General features: G+C 53.8%; 1 protein-coding gene across 1 annotated transcript in view; it reads right to left on the reverse strand.

Moving 5' to 3' along the window:
* ASTN2 (astrotactin 2) overlaps positions 1-15,425 on the reverse strand; it is a gene marked incomplete at its 5' end in the record, with an annotated part of 241,726 nt that overhangs the window by 87,019 nt on the left and 139,282 nt on the right. Inside the window, one exon of the mRNA XM_042052782.1 lies at positions 7,853-8,118. Within this exon, the coding sequence (XP_041908716.1) occupies positions 7,853-8,118 (266 nt within the window). The remainder of the gene's footprint in view (positions 1-7,852; positions 8,119-15,425) is intronic.

Here is a 15,425-nt window from a genome sequence, read left to right on the forward strand (position 1 = left end):
CTCCTCCCTGCCAGGAGACAGCACCTGCACAAGTCCATCTCAAACATGACCCCTTCCATTTTGGATGCTTCATCATGGTGGTCATGTTTTCACAGGCCCAAGAGGGTCTGGAATCATGGAGGGCTTCCCAGGAGCAGCTGGACCTGCTGGGATGGGCAGTGGCCCCCAATGCACCGTCCTGTGCTTGCCAACCACTCCCCAGGACCCCAACACTCCTCTGTGCCCTAAGGCAATTTTATCTTTCATTTAAAAGTATCCAAATTGTATTGTTTCCCTGTGAGTCAGCCCATTTAGTTTATGTCCTTCAGTGCCAGAGGGGAAATTTATGAGATGAGAAACTGGCTGGAAACGTTTATTTTCTAGATGACGAGTCATGCCATTAGATATATAGCTTTATGAATCATAGGAACAGCATCTAATTTGCTCTTAAAGGTATAATAGGTCTGATTCCCCACACCCATGCACACACATATATTGGATTGATAGTTCCCCCCTAGGATGGCTAGTTCATTTGTTTTGACACAAGCAAGACTTACAGGACCATAAAGTCCCATCTTACCATAAGCTAAGCCTATTCATAAAAAAAATATTAGGGAAACGAACGATCAGCTAAGCACATTTATCCTACACTCGATTGCATATGGATCTTTCTCCTGTTGTTATTTGTGCTCAGGGGGAGGCCATTTGGCCCCATTTTATAGCTGAGACACTCTGCAACAGAATAGAGAAGAACACTTCCTTTGTCCTCTGTTAGACCTGGCTGATGGAAGGAGAAGCATTAAGTTATTTCTGACCGTGGGTTTTCTGTTGCCATCCCAGGAGAGGATAGGGATAGGACATGAAGGAACCTTTCAGATCAGCATTTGCAGGACTCCACACACACCACGAGGCTGGTGTTTGCAGATGGGATACTGGGTGCTCATCTGTGAATATCTGGTCTTCTCCATGGCTGACAGTGATACGAAGATCTGGCTCATTGAGTCTAGGATGCACATCTCTGTTTCCGGAAAAATTGAAAAGGAAATACAGGGAGATAAAAAAAACAACCACAGGTGAACATGTAGGCTGGACAGAGATGTGCTGTGGATAAAGGAGATGATATAGAAGCTGGAACTTTGGTTCATTTTGGATTTTGCACTGGATTTCCCAGTCCTTGTTTGCTTTTGTGTTCTTCTTAATGCAGAAGGAGAGAAGGAAGAGTGGAAGCAGGCTGAGCCATGCCAGCAGACAGGCTCCATCCCATGTCCAGGGACACAGCAGAAAAGGGAGACATCCTGTCCCTTCCTGCCTGCAGGATGGAGATGGGGCCTGCACGCCACCCTCAGGCACAGGCAGGAGCCACCGGAGGAGGATGTAGGTTCAAGAAGGGATTTCACAGCCTGAACAGGATGCTACCATGGCGGCAGGGTGGCTGGAGAAAAGGCCTTCCACACCCTTCCAGCAATGCTCAGTGCTGTTCACAGGAGATAAATGCTGCTCCTTAGTCTAGACATCTCTGGAAGGGGGTGGGGGGGAACAAAAAAGGGGAGGAAAGCTAAGGATTTCCCAGGCCAGAGACTCTGTCCAGGATCACGCAGTTCGTGTCCAAAAGGCTGCTCCAGGTTCACAGCAAAGGAGGAAGAAGTTTCCCTCCTGCTGTTGGCAGGGGATCTCCTCCTGTGGTGTTCACACCCTCCCTGCCTCCGGCTGCCTCCCCCCCCAGGAGCAGCATCACCAGCACTTCATCCTGGCAAGGGACATCAATGGTCTGCTGGAAAGGTCAGGGTGCTGGACGGGACCCAGGGTGGGCAGCATCCTGGTGTCTGCTATTTATGGGATCCGAGGGAGCGGCAGAGGACACTGTAAGAGCTGGCAGCAGGGGAAATCAAAGCCCTCTGCGCTGCAGCGAGCCCCGGGAGCCGGCTGCGCTTTCACACCTCGGCACAAAGCTCCCCGTTACAGCCCGAGCCGGGCGCGACAATGCGGCCATTCTTCCCCTGGAAACACGAGCTGGACGTGGGCTGGAGCTGCTGCACGATGCTCCAGGGCCAGAGGAGGAGGACAAGGGCCAATTAGCAGGTATTAAAACAATGCAACAACAAATACAAAGAAACACACCCCAGACCAAACCAAAATCTCATCTCAACCACAAAAACGCTGTCCCCATCGGTTCAGGCTCCCTGTCGGCTTTGGCAGTGGAAGAAGAAATCCCTGGCTCTGGCTCCCCAAGCCTTCAGGAGCTGCTTTGGGGAGGCTGTGTGTGTGCAGGGAGGGTTGTTGTCTTCCAGCAGCTCTGCCATCGGTGCTAGATCAGGGTCAAACTGAGCCCATGGCCTCGGGGACACCTTTCACCCTGGCTAAAAACACCCTGCCAGCCTGGGGAAGCTGAAGGGGACAGCGGTGGCCATGCTCTGCTCTGAAGGAGATGGCTCCTTGGCAAGGGGTGGGGAGAAAAGATGGGGAATTTTGCTCCAACCTCAGTTGTCATCTGAGCTGGTGACCTCCAGCATGGGAAGAAGCTCTCTCCAAGGGCCCTGCCAGGGTCCCAGCCATGCTCTGGGCTCCTGCTGAGACCAATGGGACCAGCAGCACAGGGACGTGCCCCCCAGCAAGCCCCCACACCATGGGGTGGGCCATGTGCGCCATGAGGAGGAGGCCATGGCTGCAGCAAATGCTGAGATTACTCAATTTTCAAATCAAAGCAAGGTCCTAGGGTTCTTCTAAAAATCCAGGCTCCACATTCATTTGTCTCCTTAAATACACACAGCAGGAGTTTGAGTCCATTTCCCAGTAGGACCGAGACTGATCTCTCCTGCCTCCCTTCTCCACACCCCCCTCACCACGCCACCCTCTAAGCACTTCTGCAGCTGGCTGAGCTGCTCCACAGAAGCTTGTTTCAGGGTTTTTTGGGGGAAAACTGAACAGACCACGAGCAGGAGGGACCACACTGCCCAACACGCCTTCCCTTTTCTCCCCTCCACGGGCCAGCCTGCCCTGTGGCTCCGGACATGCACACCTGCATCCCTGTCGCAGATGCTCCTGGGAGGGGATGGGGGAAGCTGGGCATTCCCTGCCTTCCTGCAAGGGACAAGATGGTTTGCAGATCCCGCAGATCATACAGGCCTGTGCTCTCACTCTCAGCCTGTGCCTCTGGGTGAAGTCCAGAGCTGTGCTGGGCAGTGAAAAAGATGTTCCCCATCCCATGGGGAGAGGGAAGGCACAAGTACGTTTAAGGTGGAAGAGGAAAGTCACCTGAGGGACTCTAATTGGGGTGAGGAGCAGCTCTTCTCTTCTCTGACTCCAGGATATTCCCTAGAGACAAAGCACCTGGGGTCACCACATCTCTCTTGTCTCCCACCACATGCATCCAGCCCTCGAGGTGTTGGGAGTATTTTGCCAGCAGAAGACCCCACCACAGATAGAAGGTGTTTGCTGTTGGGCCTGGCCAGCCACTGACACTGGCAGAGGTTTCCTCCACAGCCCTGCAGTGGAGAATCTCCTCCAGCTTTATATGGAGGGACCACTGTGGTATCTGCCCTGCTGCAAAGCACAAAGGAAGGAGAAGAGAGATGTTGGCATCGATAAAAACTGATGCAGGATCCAGAGAGATCCAGAGAAGTCCCTGGAAGGTGACAGACAAGGTCACAGCTTTTCTGTCTCTTTACACCTTTTGAACTCCCAGTGTGAACATTCCAACTGAGGAGCACTGGAGCTACAACAGCAGTGGTCCTATAAAATACTTGGATTAGTTGGATCTCACCAGGTGACTGGGACTGGTGCAGAGGGGACTCCAGCACTGCCTCTGCTCCAGCAAGCAGTCCTTCCTGTAAAACCTGCCACCCACAGCCACACCAGCTGTGACAGCTATGGAAAAGACATTCTACAAAGCCCTTCAAAAACTGCTTGGACCTCCAAACACACCTCCTTCACCCTGGCAAGCTCCAGCACTGCCACAGTCCCCAGACAAGCTGCAGTGACCTGTGACTGTGCAAGTTCTCTGGCCAACACTATTAAACCCCAGGGGGAAACAAAGAAACTCCTAGCAGGAGCTCAATCCATAGCTCTCATCGCATACAAGAAGGAAAAGAGGGGCCTGATACTTTTCCTGATACTGAGATTGTTTCTCCCCACTGCTGGGAGCTGGAGCTGTGCTGGAGCTGGGCTGGGAGGACAGAACACACACAGCTGAGAGCTTCCTTGAGGACATTTCCTCTGGACAAATGCTCCCTGGACAGCAAAAGGCAAAACTCCTGGAGCCCTTTACATTTCAGGCCCTTGCTTCAAAGCAAGAAGAAAACAGCAATTCCCACTGACATGGAAATAAAGAGTTTTCTAACTCATTTCATGTGGGCAAAGTAATATATTTTCACCTCATCTCCCGCTTGGAAATGGTCAGTTTTAGCTGAAGTGAAACATACACACAAAGAAAAATCACAAATCAGCCCACAGCAGACACCCAGCATGGAAACTGAAACCCCAGCACTTAAGAGTCTGGCAAGGTCATCAGCAACCGAGAACACGGCCTTGGACCAGGCAGTAGCTGTAAATTTTAAAAAGTGCATAACTCACTGCACTAAGGCAGATGAAAGGACTAACCTATTTAAAAAAATACACATCCTGAAGAGGGCAAAATGTCTTTACCTGTGTTGTGCTTCATCTTTGCTGCTCAGCTTATACAGGAAAACTTTCAGCCAAGTTTATAGAAGTCAATATCCACCTTGCTAACGACCACAGCATTATCTTTGTGGACACATATGCAAAGAGAACCGTGTTTACAATTATTGTTTCTTTAACACTACAGGAGAATTGGGATGTGCCTGCAGTTCCTCTACGGTACTTGCTGTATTGATTGAGGTTCATCTAGATGAAGGGAGAAAAGCAGGCGATGGAGCACTCAGGATTGGAGATGCTGGACTTGGTTCAGCCCAGGCATGTGAAAATCCTCTTTATAGCACAGGAGAACACCACTCTGCAGTGCCTGGGACACCCCTGGCCTCCTGTTTGGTGCTGAAAATGGGTATTTCATCATCCAGATGGTACATGAGATGCTCCTGGTGGCACATGCCTTGTGGGAGCCTCTCTCAGTGCACAGAGCATGGTCACAATTTAAACTGGTGGCATTCCGGCTCTCTGCTGGGTCTTGGTGACAGGCTGATGTCCCCGAGGTGGTGGCAGCTCCTTACCACCCCTAAATCCCTTTCCCTTTCATGGTAACCCTCCCTGCCCACAGGGGAAGGCGAGGGAAAGACGATGTCCCTGCCCCCCATGAGCATCCCTTGTGCTCGAGTTCATGATGCCACAAGAGGCTGGTGACACCTTCTCACACAGGCGGCACCAACCCCACACCAAAGCCTCCCCTCCAGGGCAGGGACACGGCTCCCACGAGCTCCACTGCCCCCAGAGAGGCAAGTACAGCTCTGCTCCAAAAAACCTCCAGTGTGGAGAGCCACGGTTTGTGCCGAGGCGGCAGCAAGTTCCTCAGCAGTGGTGGGTTTCAGCCTTCAGGAACCGGGACTTGTCCCTCCCTGTGGTGCCAAGGACAGCAAGAGAAGGAGAGGGAGAGAATAAAAATCCTGCAGGAGAGAGGCTGGTGGAGAGAAGGGGGAGAAACAAGCTGGGGCAAAGGGGTGGAGGGAGCAGGACAGCCCATCAGAAGTGAGCAAGAAGGGGAAAGGAAAGTGATGGAGCTGATGCAACACGAGGGATTCATACTGAGAGAATGGGAATGACTCGGAAAGAGAAGTAGGGGCAGGGAAGGCAGAAAGCACTCCCTGTGTCCTGCTGCAGCAAGGATGGGGATGGTCTCGGATGGGCTGTAGAGAGGAAGGGGATGAGAGGGCCTGCTGTCAAGAGAAGCCCACAGCCAAAACAATCACACCCAGCTAAGGAGGGGGTGGTCAGAGAAGACAGCGTGACCCCACCTGCTGCCCACCCCAGGACCTTCACTGTGGATGGCACAAAGTCACCTGTCCTGGCATGTGCTGCTCACTGCCAGCTCCCTAAATGCCTGCTCTGGCAGCATCCCCCACCCTGCAGCTGCCCTGTCACCTCTAATCCCAGCCCAGCCCATGGGCAGCTCCCTGGGGTGAGGGGGGAGCAGGCTCACACACAGCCCTCTCACACAGGGACAGGCTCCCAGGGGATGCCCCTCCAGCCCTGGGCGAGCAGGTGGAAGGTGGAGGAGGAAGAGGAAGAGAGGTGCAGGGAGCACAGCCCCCTGGAAGATTGCTGGGGTGTCTCTGGTTTGGTTGCTTTGTTGGAGTTTTGTTTGTTTGCCGGTTTTCCCAGCGCCTCAGCAGAAAGCACAATGCGGGCCGAGCTCCAGCTGCAGCTGATGGGGCCAGCCCTCGCTGGAGCCAGGGGAGCAGGGAAGGGAGGGAAGGAGGGAGGAAGGGAGGCTGCTGGTGGAACAGACTACAGTTCCCCAAGACAAGGAGGCACCCCAAGCGAGCCCAGCAGTGTCAACAGGACTGGGGGGGACAGGTGAGGAGGAGGAGGAGGAGGAGGAGGAGGAGAAGGAGGAGGAGCAAGAAGGGGGGAGTTTGAAGCCAGGCCCAGCGAGGCAGGGTGGCATTGCCACCTGGGCACAGGGCTATGCAGGGGACCTGGTGGTGAGCAGGGTCCATGGAGATCCTTCAGATCCTGATGGGCTCTTCACTGTTACCCCTCCTTGCTGGCTAACCTACCTCTTGTATCCCAAAAAGAATGTCTTCTTGCAGATTGCTGCTGGGAAGCACATCTTCCTTGCTTGAAGGAAAGCAGCTTTCCCACTGCTCTCTCTGTACCTGTTATGCCTCATCCCAGCACTGCCCTGGACATGCTGGCAGCAGCAGGTCAGCCTCTACACAAGAATTGTCCAGCGGGAAGAGCAGGCGGGGGTGGGGAAAGAATGCAGGAAGAAAACATAGTGGGAGAAAGGAAAAGACCTGGAAAGAGAGGGGAACTGAGAAGTGAAAGTCAGGCATGGTTTCATGCAAGAACCGAGAGGGTTGATAGATGGGAAGGCAGGAACCAGATCAAGAGGTAAGGAGTGACAGTACTGGGAGAAGCATGAGGGCTCTTCTCCCCATGGACGTGGGAAGGGGATGAAGCATCATTCCTGGTGGTCACACCTCCACGTGCCAGGATCACTTCCTGACCTGCAGCCCTCTGCGTCCCACCCACAGCTGCTGCGTGCTGGCTCACTCCAGACATCCTAATCAAGTGCAGGCTCAGTGCTAATAAGTGACTTTAAGCAGGTCTGTCATTTTTGGACTTGAAGTTGGGGTCAGAGGGCTGCGGAGGGGGGTGGGAGTGGCAGCGAACCGAGAAGGTGGGAACTCAATCTCCACAGGATTTACACTGAAGCTCTTGCAGGAGCCCAGCCCCAGGGATGGGTGACCTCCAGCCTGCTTGGTCCCTCCTGGAGTAACAGTGACCTCCTGTGGCTGTGGGACTGTCCCAAGGGGATGGCTCTTCCCTCCCTCTGCACCTTTGCAAAGCCACGCTGGAGCCCTGGAGGGCTTTGGCCACCCCCACACAGGTATGTCCGAGATCTTGGAGCCAGGAGTGAATGACCGAGCTGATGCTCGGCTCCTGAGACCTCTCCACAGGACACATCCTGCGCACCAGCATGGACGCTGGGAGTGACCGTGGCCTTGGCTGCTTACGGCATTGCCTTGACCATGCTGAAGGCAGGAGATGCAGGTCTGAGAGGGCTGTGGCTGGTGGGACCTGCCCGCTCCACCTCTGGCACCATCCCACAGCACTCTGCTCCAAACACCCATGAAAACACCGCCTGGCTCCAGGGAACCTGCAGCGACTGCGGAGGGGACCTGAGAGGGGACTGAGCGAGGTCACTGAGGAGGGGCTGGCCCGTCACAGGCTCACTCACCTCCCTGGTGTCGTTGTCCTGGATCAGAGCGTACAGAGGCACCACCCTGTTGATCTCCAGCAGAACCGGGGTCGGGCTGAGCTGCTCCTTGCCGGGCCGCCGGCACAGATGGCAGGTGGACGGGCAGCGCCCTTTCTCCTCGCAGTGAATCTCCACACCCGAGATGAGGTGGTCATCTGACAGCATCTGTGCTGTCAGCAGGCCTGACAGGTACGTGATGAAGGGCATGGATTTCAGCTCCTTCTTGTTCCCAAGCTCCGTTGTTTCTGGGTTAGGGAGAGGGAAGAAACCAAACAGTATTAAACAAATCTCAGCACAGGCCTCTTCCCAAAGCCAAACTGTGCTGCAGCCAGGAGAAATGCAGCTGCTGAAGGTGTAGGCCAGGTGGGAGCAGGAAAACAGAAAGGTCAAGGAGAAAAGGAGGAAAACAGGGCCTGCGGGTCACTGCTCGGAAGTGTGAGCATTTCCAGACAAGCATGTCTGAACTGACAGAACTGATTGTTGTTCTTCTCTTTTCTAACTCATATTCTTCTTTTTCCTAACTTGCATATCCACTTTCTGTGCTCCAAAATGAGACAAAATCACCTCATTGTATCTTCCCTGCCAAAGAGAAACATCCCCAAAAGGACCAGGCCAAGGAGCTGAGTGCCTTTATCCCCACCCTAACACCAGCCCCCTCTAGTCCTTGTGGTCGTCAGGTCACTCTTGTGGGTGACACATTATCCAGAGCACTGAAATGGATCCAAAGAGGCTTCAAAAAGACTACGTGGAGGGATGGAGGCCCTTGGCAGTGGGGGAAAGCAGGTATGAGAACAAACTCACTGCATGGAGAATAGACGGAGGCACTACCAAAGCCAAACTGCCAACACTGCTTTCAGGAAACATTCAAGCCTTTGAAACCTGCTGGGAAACCTCCTGGTGGTCTTAAGCACAAGGCAATAAACCTGCAGAGCCTTTGCTTTGTTCTGTGTTCATCCAAACACTTGCTAAGGCCAAGGGAAGTGTCACACTTGAGCAAAGCAGACACAACCCCAGTGTCTGTCCTGTACACTTCCACTTAAATTCTTTGTCTGTAGCTGGGTTCATCCAAGAAGGCCCAACTTTTATAACCCGGTGACAGACCTACAGAAGAAAAGGCTTTCTCCATCTTATGGCTGTGGCCTCCAGCAACAAATTCCCAGTCCCGAGAAGGAGCTGAAGAGGAGTGAGGGTTGTCTCAACACGCTCGGCTTGCAGTGACATGCAGCTGATCTGGCAAGGCACAAGCCATTTGGAAATACAAGTAAACAGTATTCATTCATGATTCCCAGAGCCCTTGAGGGTAGGGATAGACCTTCTCTGCTGTCTGGCTGTCAGGGAACACTTCTGTGCGCAGGATCAAAACTGTCACAGGAAGAATGAGCAAATTCCAACCAACCCATGTTTTAGTGCAATAGAAGGGGGACAGTTGCTAAGATAAATTAAAGCAAGGCTGTAGGGAGATGTTTCAACATCTAGGGAGACACTGGTGTACACAAACATGGGAAACAGGAGTTGGAGCTGCTTCTTGGAGAGATTATTTTCTAGAAGATCAGCTCCAGGCAACTTCAAATCTCATAAGGGAAAACCATGAAGCCTTGAAAAATAGAGTGGCAGATAAAGAAGGGATTTATAGGGGGATACCATGAGTCCCTTCTCACTTGTGAATAAGGGTAACATCTTTTACCATCACTACTAAAGTACATGTAGAAGGGAAAGGAGAAAATTACGGTTCTGGGCTGCAAAGCTTCTTCACCAGAGCTGAAACAGCTTTAGAGATTCTCCATGGGGAAGGAAGTTTTGGAGCCGTGCTTTAAGGGAGGACATGAACAAAGGGCTGAAAAGACAGTGGAATCACTTATCTCGTGACTGGCAACAGGATATCAAACCTTCCTTCTGAATTATTGGCTTTATAGCTAAGAATTATAGACCACTATAATCCAACCAGGAGGAGCAAAGCCATTTCAGGAGCAGCAGTGTCCAGGTGGAGCTGCACAGGAGAAAGCCCAGAGTTCTGAAAATGAGGTAAGGTAGAAAACTGAGCAGAACAGCTCCCGTTCCCCAGCAGCCACGGGCTCAGTGACAGATTAACCACGGAGCCGGGTGACTCATGGCAGACCTGTGAGCAGAGCAGACTTCATGGCTGAGGGGGAAGTGGCTGTCTGCAGTTAATCCTCTTTAGAACAGATCCCAGCTGCACTGGGGAAAAGGATTCCTTTGCAGACTGGCAAGGGATCCATGGTGTTCCCTTGTACGAGGGCTCTGGGTTACAGCTCCAAAGGACGAAAATGAAATAGGACGTGGCTCAGCAGAGGAGAACTGGCTTCATTGTCAAATTGCCAGCTCTCATCCAGACAAACACTTGGAAGTCATCAGCACTGGGTAGCAGTTCCTGGTAGCTTTTGTGGAATGGGCTTGGGGTGCTTAAGTACAGCCCTAACAAAATAATCCCTCAGTTTCTGCTATTGGAACCCATGTGGGAGCACCAGCAGCACACCCTGCTTGTGAACCAGCTCCTCCAGAGCCAGAGACAGGCAGCGAGGAGGAGATGCTGCTCCTCATCTGCTTGCTCAGGTGCCTCATCCCTAGAAAGCTGGAGATTACCTGGCTGGACACGGTGCTTCCTTCTCATCCCACCCACATCCCCCACCCAGCACTCAGGGCATCTCACAGAGGAGGTTTTCAGATCTGAGAGATATTTTCCCTCTAAAACATATTCCTGTAGCTGCCATTGCAACTGTAGCCTGGGGGGATGGATTGGGGTCCCTCAATTTCCCCCTGCCCTACGTCTGACATGGATTTTGGTTATCTCTTCAGCTCCCTGCATGCAAGGAGAGGGCTCAGCAGTGAACTGGAGAAGCCCCGTAACTTCTTGTAGGTTCAGCCTGGCTTTTATTACCTATACAGAACAGGGTAACATCCCAGGGCACTCCTGCAAAGCCTCTGCTTCACTCCTGGGAAAGGGCTTTACAGGTGGCCACTGCCAGGGTGCTTCCAAAGTCCTTTCTGGGAAGAGGAGGAGACTCAGATGCAGCAGTGAGGACACAGGGAACCCTTATCAGCCCCTGAATCTGAACATGCTGTCACTAACACTGCTGGCAACACAGCTGAACCCTGGCAACATCTGTTTGGGAGCAGAGAGCCTCGGGTGCAGTTGGACGCATCATGGAAACTCGTGGGAGTTATTAGCTTGTTTGTCTGAAATATGGATTTAAACAAAAAAGAAAACCCAACACCACCACAAAACAAATAAAATAACAGCCTCACACCAGGCATCAGGCCTTGTGTGAGAAAGGGAGGATGAGCAGCACAGGGTGTGCAGAGGGACCGTTTGCCTGCTGGGGTGCCTGGCTCTGTTTCTGGGCTCCACTGGGATTTTACAATCCCACAGCACGAGGTGAGTGCCTGCACAAAGCGGTCCCTGCTCGGGATGCAGCAGTTGCTGGTGTGGGGAAATGCTTCCAGCACTACCAGCAGCACCTGCTGGTGCCTGGACATGAGGGAGCAGGGTAACAACACCACCACTATGACAAAAACAACAGTACAATGCCTAATTGCTTTGTACTGGAGTGCTGTCCTGCCTTGAGAGCTCCCAGGAGAAGATGGGTTTCCTACTGGACCAGCATTTCATACAGCACCCCTTCCAAAAGATTCCCAAGTCATCCCAAAACTGGGAATCACTCCACTTGCCACAAGAATGCAGCCATATCGGGGTAGGATGTGATATCTCCTGAGGAGCAGAAATGCTTGGAACAAGGAGAGGAGAAGGTACTCCAGAGGGAACAGCAGGAACAGACCCAGGTAGGGATTCCTACAGGCTCACCAGGTTAACCCCACCAAAACCAACAGGCTGCTCAGCAGAGCGTGATTTAGGTCCTGGGATTTGCATTTTGTGCACAGAAGAGGGAATTCTGGTCCACCTTCCCTGTACACCACCCTTCAGTGGACACACCTAGTGCCACCACACACAGGACAGTGGGGACTTGTGGCCAGGACACATCTGCTGACACAGGCTGCCCGTTTATCACCTGGTGGAATAATACCCTTTTTGCTGGCAAATCCATCCAGAGGGAGTTAGGAAGGAAATCAATGGATGTGTCTGCCTGGGAATTTCTCCTGCACTGAGTCATTGTCAGTGCAGTAGCCACCAGGTCTCTGTGAAGAGCTTGGACAGATTTAATGCTGCCCACTGTTAGTGATGGGCAAACCCTGCTGGGGCTGCGAGGAAGGCGTGGGTAGCATCCAGGGCAGTCAGTCTGGCACATCCATCCATGTGTGCAGGAAGGATAGGACAGGACAAGAGGGAATGGCTGGCAGAGAGTAGGGTCAGATGGGACATTAGGAAGAAATTCTTCCCTGTGAGGGTGGGCAGGCCCTGGCACAGGGTGCCCAGAGAAGCTGTGGCTGCCCCATCCCTGGCAGTGCCCAAGGCCAGGTGGGACAGGGCTTGGAGCAGCCTGAGATGGTGGAAGCTGTCCCTGCCCATGGCAGGGGCTGGAACGAGATGATCTTTAAGGTCCCTTCCAACTCAAACCACTCTGTGACTCCAGCCCTGGCTGAGGGGGAAACACCGCCCCAGCCAAACCATCAACCAACCACCAAAACCCCAGTCTCGGAGCTCCGCGTCGGCTGGGCAAGGGATTGACAGCTCCCGAGGAACCGCTACGCGACTTTTGGGACACGCAGCCATCCCGCGGCCCGAATCCCGCGTGGGAACGCCATCCCCTGGGCGAAGGCAGGTGCTCAGCGTGGCCGGGGATGCAGGCTGCGGGCGCGGAGCTCGGGATGGGCGCTGCGGGGCGGGTCCCGGCTCGGCGGGGCAGTTGTGGCCGCGCCGGTCCGTGGGGCCCTGCTGCCCTCTCGTGGCACCGCGGCAGGACGGCGCTGGATGCCGGCACATCCCGGGATGCGGCACATCCCGCCGCCCCCGCCCCGCGGCCCCTCCGCGCCACCCGCGGGCTCTCGCCCGTCCGTCCGTCCGTCCGTCCGTCCTCATCCCGGCCACGCGCGCCTCGGGGACGGGAGGGAGCGCGGCAGCGAGGATGTGTAACATCCCCTGGGTGCCAGGGCTTGATAAACTCCCGAGCGCGAGGCTCCCTGAGCCCTTTTAATCTCCTGTTTGTAGCATGTGAAGGGGCTGGAAAGGGACCTTACAGATCATCCCATTCCAACCCCCTGCCACGGGCAGGGGTGTCTCCCATCAGACTCATTAGGTTGCTCCAAGCCCCATCCAACCTTGCTTTGAACATGTCCAGGGATGGGGCAGCCACAGCCTCCCTGGGCAACCTGTGCCAGTGCCTCACACCCTCACAGTAAAAAATTTATTCTCAATGTCTAATCTAAATTTCCCCAGTTCCAATCTGTACTCATTACTCCTTGTCCTGTCATCACAGCTCCTGGAGAAGAGTCCCTTTATGTCCACAGTGCCACTGCCCCTCTTCACACCCCCCTCTCCCTGATGACGTTGTGCCCGCTGCTCCCAGCTGATTAACCAAACAATTAAACACAACCCTGACATCCAACATCAAGGTGTGACCAGAGAGCTGCACCACAGCACTCCTGACTGACTGGTGGCACGTGTGATCTCTGGTCTGCCACAGCCCCTCTGCCCTGGGCATGATCCCAAAGGTACCAGCAGGCAGAATCTGGAGGCAGATCACCTCTGCTGCCCGCAGGTTGGACAGGCAGGATCTCACCTCAGCTTCAGATGAGGTATTTACACACTTGCAAGCCTGAGGTATTAAGAAAAAAAGAGTTCTTAGAGACCTCTGATAACGCTCTATAAAAGGGGACTCTGAAGATACTCCCTGTGACTTTGCTTTGTCAAAGGAAGTGGCTCTGCAGACCCTGCACAGCCCCCAGTGTCCCCCCCAGTGCCTGCACTGGGTCCCACAAAGAGCACCCAGAGCCCTTCCCTGCTTATCCAACCCCTGGCAGCATCTCAGTGCTCACTCCCCTGCTTCCAGAACACTTTGGCCCCACAAGGGTGGCTCCACAACCCCCCAGATCACACCCACCTCCCACGGCAGCTGGCTCACTCTCTGCTCTAACACACCCACACCCCCCTTTCCCATGGGATGGCTGAGATCTTCCCAACCCTGCCAGCTGGATGCCTCACTACCAGCATGGGGCAGCCCCTTGGGACACGCCACCTTGCCCATGGGTCAGGGTGAGCGGGGTCCCAGGCTGGACAACCTCTCCATCCTTCCTTGTCATGTAGGGTCCCCATACTCACACATGATGGATAACATCATCAGCTTGTCATTGTCACCTCTAATTAAATCCAGAGAGTCCTTTGTTTTCTCCCCAGGATGCACTGGAAGATTATTTCCTATTTCTACCATTGTTTTTTCCTCACACTGTTCATTTTCAGGTGTGGGTGGCTTCACAAGATCTGCCAGGCCACCCTGGTTTCAATGTTTACAAGCATTTTTCTTCCCCATATATCAGGGACTGAAAGAGCATTTCCCTGGAAAGGCCAGGAACTGGGAGTGAACCCTGTGTCCCCTTCCTGGGCACAGCAAGGCCCCCAGGGACCCAGTGGGGCTCCAAACAGCGGACTGTAACTCTCACTCGTTCTCTTTTGCAACCCTGGTCGGGCTTTGCATCTGCTCTCGCTGCCTGTGAGTGCATCCACTGCCCACACTGCTGATCCCTGCTGCTCCTGGGATGCAGATCCCTTCCAAATGAACGATTCTTTTCTAAACAAAGTGGGAAAAGCACCAAGAGCAGAAGGCGGCAAGACTTGCTGCATTATGCAAGTGCTTCCTTATGCAGGTTGGTGGCGGCTGGGGCAGGTGAGCAGTGGAAAAGCGCTGCAGGCAGAGAGGCCACACGGAGGGATTTCGGGAAATGGTTAAACCGGGGACTTGCCTCTTCCCCAGGCAGTGAATTCCTTCGAGCCTGAGCCTCCAGACCTCCAGCTGCACGTCAGCCCTGGGCTGACCACGAGATGCTGCCCGGATGCTGCCCGTGGCACTGGAGCCGTGGCACCGCTGGTGTGTGAAGGACACGGTTCCCTTGGCTTCTCCCTGCTCCCAGAGCAAGCCCCAAGCCCTGACATTCCCCAGTCTGCTGTGCAGCCCCATGGGGTCACAGGAGAAGGGGTCTCTCTGCCATCTCCCAAGCAGGTTCATGACTTCCAAAAATGGGGCTGCAATGGGGTCAGTGCTCCTCATGGTGTTACTGGCTTCAGGAAACACTGGGCAAAGCCCAGCCATAGTCCAGTGGCCAAATCCCTGCCTCTGGCTACTACTGCCAGCCTGCAGTGTCTGCTCACAGCTGCAGCTGTACCCCAGAATAGTCCTTTTTGTCCTGGAGACCACAGACTGCTCCAATGCAGAGCATGAAATGAGGAACACACGTTTTCAATAGGTGATGCAAAACCCATCAAATGCTCAGGAACCTGCTGGGGGAAGGGATAGGGAAAGGGAAAAGGGGAAAGGGAAAAGGGGAAAGGAAAAGGGGAAAGGAAAAGGGGAAAGGAAAAGGGGAAAGGAAAAGGGGAAAGGAAAAGGGGAAAGGAAAAGGGGAAAGGAAAAGGGGAAAGGAAAAG

The sequence above is a fragment of the Corvus kubaryi genome, unplaced genomic scaffold, assembly GCF_017639235.1.
Source record: "Corvus kubaryi isolate FWS band 111438036 unplaced genomic scaffold, C.kubaryi_AGA036_p1.0 78, whole genome shotgun sequence".
Lineage (NCBI taxonomy): Eukaryota > Metazoa > Chordata > Aves > Passeriformes > Corvidae > Corvus > Corvus kubaryi.